Source organism: Silurus aristotelis (assembly GCF_946808225.1).
Source record: "Silurus aristotelis genome assembly, chromosome: 21".
Lineage (NCBI taxonomy): Eukaryota > Metazoa > Chordata > Actinopteri > Siluriformes > Siluridae > Silurus > Silurus aristotelis.
In genome coordinates, this window is record NC_139594.1 from 10,749,092 (window position 1) to 10,761,538 (window position 12,447).

The following is a 12,447-nucleotide window of genomic DNA, read 5'->3' on the forward strand; positions in this document are numbered from 1 at the left end:
TTTACTTAATTGAAGTATGTGTGTACTTTTGCCACCTCTGCATCAAAGTGAAAATCTTTCTTCACATATCCCACCAATGTTAGCAAGCTGGGGTCATCTATGATAAAGCACTTCTGGTGCACAGACAGTTAAGGGACTTGCTCAAGGACCCAATAGTGTCAGCTTGGCAATACTGGGGCTTGAACCCTCAACCTTCTGATCAGTAACCCAGCGCTTTAAAGACTGAACCACTTCTTCCCATAAGGTGAAGTAAAAAAAAAAAAGTGATAAAGAAATTGCAGTTTAAGTAACACTTCAAGTTTTTATTTCTATTGCTACTATGTGGAAAACTATCACGAAACCCCAAGAAACCAGTGGTGCACTTGCAAGATAGTACCATGTAATTTGTTCAGAATGTTGGAGAAGGCTTCATCACTTTGCAGGCTTTTCTTCTTCACCTGTTCAAAATGACTTGTCCATACATGTCCATCCAGCAGCAGCTACTACTGATGATAACATTGGGTTAAACACAATATTTACTGGGAGGAGTATGCTATGAAGAAAAAAGCATGGTCTAAGCTTGTGTCAAGATTTTTTTTTTACAATGCTGGTTTTTGGAGTCTCTTTAGATTACATTACTACAAGCAGTTTGTATGTAGTGTGCAATCTACACACCCTATCAATGATGGTGTGTGTGTGCGTGTGCGTGCTCGTGTGTGTGTGTGTGTGTGTGTGTGTGTGTGTGTGTGAGTGTGAGAGAGAGAGAGAGAGAGAGAGAGAGAGAGAGAGAGAGAGAGAGAGAGAGAGAGAGAGAGAGAGAGAGAGAGAGAGCGAGCATCCGTACACTTTAAGGTGAACATTTGTTGGATGTTTAGCCTGTAGATGGCAGAAGCGTCCTGCAATGCAACTTTCAATAGAAAAAAAATTGTTTGAGGAAAAGTAAGAAAGTAAGATTCCAAATATTTCACTACAATCTGAGGAATAAAATGAAGCACAGAAGGTTGAAGAATAATACACACACACACACACACACACACACACACACACACACACACACACACACACACACACACACACACACACTGAAAATTCGAGATCGAAATTTATATTGCCAAAGCTTGGTTACAGACTTATCAAACAAACAATCCAACTCTCTCTCTCTCTCTCTCTCTCTCTCTCTCTCTCTCTCTCTCTCTCTCACACACACAGACACACACACACACACACACACACACATATCGTATTATTACACACATGACCTTCCTCCTAATCCTTAATGCAACTGATTATCTCTATGCACCAAATCTAACTGCAGTAACCTTTTCATATACTGCATTTCATGTTTTTTCTTTTTCCCTAATTTTTGGGAAAATCAAGAGTCTCCACAAGGTCCAGTCACATGTTCCTTTCTTATAGGTACATTTGGTCACCACAACGATATTTGGTTTCTCGTAGACAAAACACACACACACACACACACACACACACACACACACACACACACACACACACACACACACACACACACACACACACACATTTAGGTAAACAAGATACACAAGCATTATAAACGCTCACATCAGTATTCTCATTTAAACCAGTCCATAGCATATTTAGCATATTTCCAATTACATTTCTTTTACTTGTGGCTTTACTAAAACACCATAAATAAAGTCCTGATGCTTTGTCAGTGAGCCCACAGGCACTGCTAAATCCCTGTGCTACACATACAGTGTCAAATGGGTTTATATAGTGATGAAGTAACTCTTGCAGTCTTTACCTGACTATTGAATAAAACAGAAGAGTTTTCCATGTAAAAGATGCAACAGCAGTAAAGCAGTGAAGTAAGGGTCTATACATGCATTGAGCAAACAAATTGTGTGTGCATACTGTAAATACAGACATGCAAACATACATGCATACATATATTTGTTTGCACATATGCATGCACATACTGTGTATATATATATATATATATATATATATATATATATATATATATATATATATATATATATATATATATATATATATGTATATATGTGTGTGTGTGTGTGTGTGTGTGTGTGTGTGTGTGTGTGTGTGTGTGTGTGTGAGAAAAAGATGGAGAGGTCTCTGGTCTCTATGTAAAGAGCTCTATGTAATGATCGACTTAATTCTTTGTATCTTATCTTGTATCTCGACAAGAAACAAGTGTCAGAGGTGGGAATCAGGCTGAGGAACTCCTGTGGGCGAGCTCACGGCTTAGCAGCTTCCTCCTGCCCCTGTGTTTCTCAGTGAGATGGTTGAGTCCTGCATGAGGTTTGCCGCGCCACCCCGCCGCCTCCGTTTCACTCGGAGCTGCGACGCGCGCGCGAACCGCAACGCGAGCGACTCACTGCGCTTCCGGCCGAGCCACGGAAAGAGCACGCGAGCGCACGGCGGCACGAGCCAGCTTCATGTGAACATGAGAGCCGATGACGCATTGGGACGCGGCGCGAGAGCTACGGACGTCCTGAGCGCTTTCGAGACCCCAGGATGTATGACATGTACTCGGGCGGACTTCTCACGCGCGAGGAAAATGAGGATTAAAACCGGAGCTCTTGTTTGGTGCCTCGTGTTTTTTACCACCGTGGCGAGTGTCCGGGGTAAGTCCTGTGGGCTTTTCTGGGGTTTGTCCTCCTCTTTGCATTATTATTATTATTTTACTGTGCTTATGCTTGTGTGGAGTAAACCCAGAGCGCGTGCCGTTAAACCTCTCCGAGCTCCTGCGCCTTAATAACGCAGGCACTGATAAATATTCCTGCTGCATGCTCAGGCCGGTGCGCGAGTCTCCCACCGCTCACGTGAGCAAATATCAAACAATTTCATATCATGCTTCTTTCAGCTATTGATATTAAAGTATCACATTCTAGGAATGCATTCGAGCATTTTAATATTAACAGTAATGCAGCGTTCCGATTTTCGTTGTTTTCCCCAAATTGCTGCAAAAATATAGTTTGAAACAGATGATCTAGGAAATGTGTAGAGCACACGGTGGATCTCATTGACAGGCTGGTGGTGAACCAGGGTGCTGCTGTCCTGCTTATTGCCAGGGCAGGCGCATGGGGGAAATATGCTGCCACAGAGTCTGAAATAATCTCTATTACAGAATAAATAACACATCTCTTATATCAACTTCATAATAATTTAAAACCCTACACTGTGGGTTTTTTTCCTGACTCTACTAATGGGCTGTGATTTCTCCGACGGAACTGTTGCGCGCGCTCGGGCGCATGTGAAGCGCATCTCTGTGCACAGCCATCTGTTTTAATGCGCGCGTGATTCGGAGTTTGCTGTCTGCGTCTGCGCTGTCCGGTTTTAGCACATGGGTTCATAAGATTCGGCATTGCACGGAGGAATAAACGATGGCTTTCGAGACAGATTTGTTCCCAGGTTGTTGCGTCATTAAGCTCCCGGACCGGGAGGCGAGACCCCTTTGGGGGACGGTTCGTGCGCGGTGGTACATCACGCTTGTTAGCACTGGGCATTTTAATTAGCACCGGACTCTAATCCATTAGCGCGCGTGCCAAGTGGTCGGGAAGAATAGCATCTAAAAAAACGAATGCGTCATCAAATCCACGCAGAGCCCACGCGCGAGACACCAACTCATCCTCTATCTGTACCGTGGCGTCACTGTGTGCGTTTGTGGACAAGTGCATCCCTTTTTTTTACTTTGCTCTGTGTGTGTTTGTGTGGCATGATGGTGGCATTAAGGGTGGGGTGAATTTAAGTAAGACGTTAGCCGGTCCACCGTCCACAGTGGGAGATGTCAACCAAAATCTAACGGCTGTAGTCCAGCTGCGTGATGAAAAGCCGTCACGCGGTGGCGGTATGAACAGATCCCGAGGAGAATCAATGTGTCTGACTTTCTGCTCATCGTGTGTGTGTGTGTGTGTGTGTGTGTGTGTGTTAGAGAGAGGGAAAGGGGGAAAGAGAGAGAGAGAGTGTGTGTGTGTGTGTGTGTGTGTGTGTGTGTGTGTGTGTGTGTGTGTGTGTGTGAGAGAAGCTGAAGATACCCACACTGTGCGTGTGTGAAGCTGAAGATACCCACACTGTGTGTGTGTGTGTGTGTGTGTGTGTGTGTGTGTGTTAAGCTGTAGATACCCTCACTGTGTGTGTGTGTGTGTGTGTGTGTGTGTGTGTGTGTGTGTGTGTGTGTGTGTGTGTGTGTGTGTGTGTGTGAAGCTGAAGATACTCACACTGTGTGTGTGTGTGTGTGTGTGTGTGTGTGTGTGTGTGTGTGTGTGTGTGTGTGTGTGTGTGTGTGAAGCTGAAGATACCCACACTGTGTGAAGCTGAAGATACCCACACTATGTGTGTGTGTGTGTGTGTGTGTGTGTGTGTGTGTGTGAAGCTGAAGATACCCACACTGTGTTTGTGTGTGTGTGTGTGTGTGTGTGTGTGTGTGTGTGTGTGTGTGTGTGTGTGTGTGTGTGTGTGTGTGTGTGAGAAGCTGAAGATACCCACACTGTGTTTGTGTGTGTGTGAAGCTGAAGATACCCACACTCTTTGCTAAAGCAGCAGGAGCGGGTAGCTTTGAGACAGAGCGATTAAGTGTAATGACCAGAATTAGGTGGGTCTGTTTACCCAACAGCATCTTCCTTATTTAATCTGATTTTTAGCTCTCTATGATAAAAAGCATGTAAGATAGGAAATAGCTTTGAATAAAACAAAAAAAAAGAACAAATTACTGTTCACTGTTGAAAGTGTACACTGACCATCCAGATAATACAAGGAATGTTGAGGTACTACTGCCAGTGAAATTGTAGAAAAGGCTGAAAGAAGAATACTGATCTGGTGCGTTAGGTATACTGACTGCTCAGGTTTGACACTTCAAGATAAGATAAAGGGATTTCAACAGTATGGAGAATGCTGTGCCATAAACTGTCATTTTTTTTTTTTTTTTCCATACATGTATATATTTGGAATGTCAGAAATGCAACATTCCCATTTAAACAAAAGAGCTACCGAGGGTTAAGGACCTTGCTCCAGGACTCAACAGTGGCAGCATGGTTTCGTTTGGTTTTGTTAATAAGCATATTTTTTCTGGATGAACTGAAACATTTCATATGGTTTGTACACATAGTACTGGAATCTTGAAGCTCCTCCCAACATGAAGGGCAGTTATCATAGCAGGTCAATGGATGCTATGGGTTACTGATCAGAAGGTCAACAGATTGATTCCTCAGCAATAGCAAGTTGACACTCTTGGACATTTTAACCCTCTCTGCTCCATGGACACTGTATCAAAGTCTGACCCTGCTGTTATAAATAAAGCCAGTTTCTCTGTATTATAATGGACTTATATATGCAACAAATAAATCTTCTTTTCTTATTGATGTGCAAATAGCCTATCAAATAAGCTGTTTTTTGGAATTACATTAACGAAGACTTGTGCATATTTGCAGTTATTAGAAGGAAATACTATACTCTCACATTTCTCAGAATAATACTATTAATCTATAGCTTAGACCAGCGGACGAATGCTAAGTCCTTTCTCAAACTTTTAATCTTTAAAATGTAACATGCATCTCTGTAATAATGAATTACAAGGCAAATGCTAATACATGCAAATGCTAATACATTTCAAAACTCTACAACCTTTTCACAGTTTTGCATTAAAATTGCATTTTCTGAACACAGAATCGCACCTTTTAGAAAAATCTTTCAGTATGTCACATACTTTATGCTGAGAGATAAACAACTACTTAATCGTTCTCAAAACGTTTATACATTTGCAGCATTTCACCATAACTTGCTTAATAGACATAACGTTAGGCTTCAGGTCATATCTGAAAAAATGTAATGTTAAATAAAAACTTTTACTGTTAGCTCCAAAAAGAAATTACTTACAGCCATACTGTGGTAATAATAATAAAATATATATTTTTAAACCAGAATAGCAGCAGAGTTATACCCCCCAGCCATTTTGTGGAAAATCAGATTTAACATTGTTTTTGTAGATACTACATGATGCAATTGCAAAAGAGAATTGAATAAATTGGAACATTCAGTGAACATGAAGTAAAACACGATAGAGCTTGTTTTAATTGGAAAATAATCAACCAATAGAGTTTGATTTTTTTTTTTTATCCTACATGTTAAAATGTAAAACAATTTTTTTCAGTATCACTAGCAACTGTAATGCATTGTACACAGCATTCCCAATCGCCTGCTTCGAGATAACTGTGTATTTATAAAGCTGCTTTAATTTTTTAATTGATAAAGTATTGGCAGAAAAAAAATAGAACAGGACAAAAGCAAAACCTTTTTTACTTGTCTTTCTTATATGCTATTTATTATGACTAAGACTTACTCTACATTGTACTCTAAGTACCGTAATTTCCGGACTATAAAGCGCACCCATATATAAGCCGCACCCACTGAATTTTACAAAGATTTTTATTTTGAACATAAATAAGCCGCAGCTGTGTATAAGCCGCAGTGTCTACACTGAAACTAATGAACTTTACACAGGCTTTACCAAAAGACAGTGTCTGTTACACGGTGAAACGGGTGAAATATGTTGTGGCTCCTTTAAGAGCAGAGCGGCATTTTGGGAATAGCCTGCCGCCGCATTTTTCTGGTATTACTGCATATGTGAAAGACCGAGGAATAAGTCCTTATTATTTTCTGATGCTCATTTCTAAGTTTCTCTGACTAACTCGTAATGCTGTTGCCAAGAATAATAAAAAAGCACGAGTTTTGGAAACCTGTCTGTGCTTATATGATTTCTGTTGCAACTGGAGTTAGCGAGCTCTCCCTTCACCCAGACTCAACGCGTTACAGCGGCTTGTATCTAAACAGTAGCCGACCAAGAAAGTCATTGTTCACTGTCTTCCTCCTTCCTTTCACAACAATTTCTCTCGGGAGTTTATCTTTGGCATCGTTGTGCGTTTAAAAAAAACAAAACCTTTTTTCTCCCGATGCCGTGCAGCTCAGAACACAGGTGAGGTGCGTTTTTTCGTTTCCGTTCGGAAATGTCATTGGTCTAATGTTATGGGATTAAATTTTTTGGCTTGAAGTTTGTGAAACCGGGAAAAACCCAGGAAAAATTCATAAATAAGCCGCTTCGTTGTTTAAGCCGCGGGGTTCAAAATGTGGGAAATAAGTAGCGGCTTATAGTCCGAAAATACGGTAGTTACTTTTCCAAAAAGTATTTAGCTTTTTTTTTTTTTTTTTGCGATTGTTTTCTGGGGAGCGGTCAGCGCCCATTGGTACACAATGGCAGAATATCTTATTTAAGTATGGGATTATCAGTGGCTAGGTGTGCATTAGACAATGTAATGCACAACATAGAGGCATGTAAAATGGAATAAAATAAATCGTTTCACACACCTAGCTATGGATGATCCCATTTATACATAATCTCCTGCCAACAGTGACAAATTAAAGCTATGATTGATGTTTGTGTATATGTTAGTATAAAGTCTGATTGAAAATAAATAAATAATGGTTTAGGTTATATTTCTTTTAGATTAAATTTAAGGGATGAGAGAGATTGAGACATGTTCGTGAACGTGTGTGTGTGCCGCCTCAGCTTTGTCACTATGGTTACAAATGTTTATAAGGCAGGGCATTTATTTTGAACGCCATTAAAACTGACTGGAAAAGAAGGTTTGAATGACCCTCTGCCCAGCCAATCAGAATCCACACAGCCCATGTTACAATTCTCAGTTAAATTCTCGATTTTGATTAATTTTGAATGTGTGCAAAATTTTCTTGATCTACAAAATCTTCTCTATTTGCAGATTTAACACTGGCATTTTACCACGTTTGCGTTTGCACTGTTTTAAACATCGGCCATCTTTCATCAACGGTTTTGATTTTTACACCCATACAGTATACTTGTAGCCCTAGCCTCCATTGTTCTGTAGTGTGAGAAATAGCCAGCTTGTCTTCATATACTTCTAATTTCAGCTGGTGCACTGTAAATGAATGCTCGTTCACTTATCACTCTAATATTTTGGTGTCCTATACCCTAATGATAGGCCTACGAACATTTTTTTTTTTCTTCTGTGCTCATAATCTCTTCCACTCTGTCACACATGATGTGGCTGACTACAGCTCAGTAAATAGGAAGGTGATGTGTCTACACTGTGTCGAGCGTAGACTACAGGCCTGCTGGCAAAGAACCCCAAGGGTACCGATTAATAGAATGCAAGAAGGATAATGCTTGGGATCAGTGCATTCTCTGGGAACCTATGATATAGCCTGCACGTGTGTGTGTGTGTGTGTGTGTGTGTGTGTGTGTGTGTGTGTGTGTGTGTGTGTGTGTGTGTGTGTGTGTGTGTGTGTGTGTGTGTGTGTGTGTGTGTGTGTGTGTGTGTGTGAGTGAGTGCTTACATTTACTCATTGCATGAAAGAAGGTTTTTAATCTGCATGAGCCAAGCTGGCTGTTGGAGCCAGGTGCAGAGCAGGGCTATTAGAGTCCCCAGATGTCTGCAGGCAAATCGTTTTCAGTGGCTTCTGTATTACTGAAGGGTGGTGGTGGGGGTAGAATGTACATTTGTGTGCGCATGTATGAGTCATAGGCCAGCATAGCAGTAAATTTGTGTGTACAAGGGGGTATATGTATGTGCACTTCACTTGGTGAACAAGTGCTTTGCACTTTCTGTCAATTGACAACTGGCATGCTGCACTTAGCCTGGTTGTAGGTCTGGTGGGAAATTGATCCCTGCCGGCAATATGAATTTACTGCATGCTTCCTGTTACTATTTACCTGTGAGTACTCCATAAAGGTTTATAAATAATGGTTTAAAGAAAATGTGCAAAGAAAGACTGAGATTTGTGTTCCCTGTAGAAAGGTGCTTGTTGTTTCCACTGTTTCTACTACTTAAACATGTATCACCTTTTTTCTAGCCTTTGTGAGTGGAATCAATCTAAGCCCAATGATTTTTTTCTAAATAGCCGAGCCTTACATGAACGTTTTGGGATTTGTTAAGTATACATCCCTATCAGTTTTGGCTTGTTACAGGATCTTTAGCGATTCTCTGGAGTCCATGCTTCTCCATTACAGCATTTTCTTCAGACCACTGAGCTACATATGGGTTGAAATTAAGGTAACAGCATGTGGGCAGGAACTTACCCAGGGCCCCTGTCTTCATTGCGCCACACATAAACCAAATTCATGGCACCCTTTTAAATTATTAACTTCAAATCTTAGCTTATCACTGCCCCCACCCTAGTAGCCAGGGTCCCTGGGCACATGCCCAGTAGACCTGGTCAATAATCAATCACAGACAAAGATTGAGTGTATGGCTGTTTTATTTGTGGTTATATCTGAACTGGTATTGGTTTAAATTGCTTATATTGCACAAAGCTTTCGAAGAACATTTGTATGTATTGATTGGCACAAGAATATAAATGAATAAAAATTAATGTCTATAAAAAGAATGATGACAATAGGACATGGACTCTTGAGTGAAACGCTTGCATGTGTATGTGATGCCCCTGTCAAACCTGCTGCAACTAAAAACAAATCCATATAAGTGATGGAAAAGGCCATGGGGTATAGTTTCAAGTTTGACAGACTCATATTCACCAGTGTGATAAATAATGCTAAAGGAAGTCACTCAATAACTGTCTCGATGGGTTTCATTAGGATACTAGGTATCAGCAATCAATGATTATGCCAGTGTGTGTAAAGCAAACTTACTCGTGAGCCACGAAAACTGCATTCCGGTTTTGCAGATATATATTTATAGATGGTTTGCCTGCTACTTCAGGATGAGTGTAGCCACTGGTTAAATAGCAGTGAGGTTGGACGTTTATCTCGCAGTATTTCTCAAAATCTTCTTACTACATGATTCATCTCTCTGTCTCACAGTGCAAAAACAGCAGGACCTGAGATTTAGTGATCAGTGGTTAGCAGGCACAGTGTCTGTGTATGACAATTTAATCAAATGCAACAGAATTGTTCTGGCACTTAATTACTTCCTACATATTTTTGTGAGATTAGTTTGCTAGAGCCCTAAGTGCTTTAGCTATGTATGTGAGCATAGATCAGAACAGAATCTTATGTGATCAGATCAATATCTATTGTTAATGATACATTATTATCTTATCCATGGATGGGAGAAAACATTTTTACCTTAGTGGTACTGAAATATATGTATATTATCATCACTTTGGCAGTTGCAGCTGGGGTTTCAGTTAAACGAATTCTGAAAGTTGCCGATACTACGGCTCAATCTACCACTTCCTCTTCTCTTCATGTTATATAACGTTATATTACATGTTATATATCATAAATAAATAAAGACATATAACATATACAGGCCTTCAGAGCAATCATGTATTGCTGGAGTCAAAGCAATCTTCCTTCAGAACTTCAGATTTAGCAGTGTGGGTGCATGCAGTGTAAAACATTAAAAAAACAATGCTGTTGCATTAACCAATCAGATTTTTAGGTGAAGGTCATTCAGCAGGCATACAACAACATCAGCATTTCCAAGTCCTTTGATTGGATGGTTGGAGAAAAAGTACCATTCAGAGCTTACAAACCGCATCGTTAGCAAACTGCACAAGCTCAAATATAGAGTGTAGATTTAATTTTTTTTTCCATTCCACAATGGCTAACAAAGAGGAAGAAATGTATTTTGTTGCAGATATACTTACAAGAACATTTATAAGACAGACATTTCAAGAAAAGCTGGACACTGTGATGAAGAGTCGGCCAAAACAATTCAAAACAGTTGTTAAGCTTTTTCATAAACATTTATACTTTTACATCTTCTTTACTGTAGAATTTGCACTAAAACACACAATTTGCCATTATTTAAATTCCCACAAAAAAAGAATTAATGCACTGAAAAAATGCACAAATATCCACGACAAACCCTGGGTTATTTTATGAGTTTTATATTGATGCTTCTGCTAGAGATTATGAATGTGGTGCAGCTGTGTCTGCAGTGAAAGGAGACTTGTTGAAATGTGTTAATTGGGCTTCTTGCTTTATTATTGGCATTCATTCTCGCTGCATTTCTTTTCTTGTAATATTGATGGTTTCTCTTTCTGTTGCATCATAATGATGGTGTTGGAGGTGGAATGATTTAAGCAGGACATCACTGAAGGCCTATACAACCAAATGTTTGTGGACAACTAACCATTGTACACATATGTGGGTATTTTCCAAATTGTTGTCCAAAAATTTTTAAAGTGCACATTTTATTAAAGATTTTGCCTGTTGCATTACGATTATTCTTCCCTGGAACTATGAGGTCCAACCTGTTCCAGAATGACAGGGCATCTGTGTGCAAAGTGAGGTTTATAAATATATGATTTGCCAAGTTTAGAGTTTAAGAACTCAGGTGGCCAGCACAGAGCCTTACCTTTAACCCCACTGAACAACTTCAGAATAAATTGGAATACAGACACCAAAACATCCAGCTGAAAGTAGGTTGTTATACCAGCAAAAGTGAAGGGGGCTACCTCTGGAATGGGTTGTCCAAAAGGGTTTAATTAATATATACTTAGCTCAAAATGTGTCATTCTTTCATAATAAATCTTAATCTAAGATTGTAGGGTGTGCCTAAAATAAATAAAAATGAGGTGAAATGTGTATAATTGCAGTTGTTTTCTATGACTGTTGAGTTTTCCATATTCAATATGCATTGTCTCATTTCATCAGTACTGCAAAACATAGAACCCTGATTGCAACTAATGATGTATAAGTACTATGGAATGTAATGGAGTATTGAAGTCTGTGTGTTGAAAAAAAGTATTAAATTCTTTGAGAATGATGCCCTGCCTGGAAGTAGGTAATTTCTCTGCTGCTATGGCTCATAAATTCCTGATCAATTTCTAAATCACCAATTGCTGTAGGAGGATATGACTAAAGGTCTGTTCTGAAGAGCAGCAGCCCAAGAAAAAAAAAGAAGTTATCCCTAACTTATAGATGAACAAATTATGTGTGCATAAGAGATGTGCATTGCATCTTGTGCTTTTCTTGTCATTTAGTGCAGTGAATGATACATCTTTACCCTCAGTGTTTCACAGGGGTGCTTTGTTTGCAGCCATGCTGGGATGTTTAGTAAATAGAAAAAGAAGATGGCAGTTCAGTTTGTACTTCCTTAAATTCCTCTGTTGAATATTTTTGCCAGTTTTTCAAGGATGTCAAAGATTTGCAGAGCTCTCTCTACATTGTTCAGTTTCATACAAATGTTTTACTCACACATGAAGCTTAACTGTAGCCTACATTTAATTGCTAATGCATATTTCTCTATTTCTCTTTGTATATTTCTTAAAGAGTAAGTGTTTACATATAGCTAACGTAGGCAAGAGACAAGTGAGACAAGTCTCTGTATAAGACATAACAGATAAAAATCATGATTTAGGTACTTGTTTGAGGCTGCTGCACAGAGCCCTGGACAACACGAACCCCAAAACTTTTATTCCTGTTGCAACAGGGACAAAACTGATGACTGTTTTTTATAGTATTATATA

At 39.7% G+C, this 12,447-nt stretch overlaps 1 protein-coding gene across 2 annotated transcripts in view; it reads left to right on the forward strand.

Annotated features, from left to right (window-relative positions):
* The first annotated feature begins 2,059 nt into the window (after positions 1 to 2,059).
* Positions 2,060 to 12,447, forward strand: part of csmd3b (CUB and Sushi multiple domains 3b) — a 399,549-nt gene continuing 389,161 nt past the window's right edge. For both annotated transcript variants that reach the window (XM_083523961.1, XM_083523962.1), the window contains exon 1: positions 2,060 to 2,606. In XM_083523961.1, the coding sequence (XP_083380087.1) occupies positions 2,261 to 2,606 (346 nt within the window). In that variant the 5' untranslated portion in view covers positions 2,060 to 2,260. The remainder of the gene's footprint in view (positions 2,607 to 12,447) is intronic.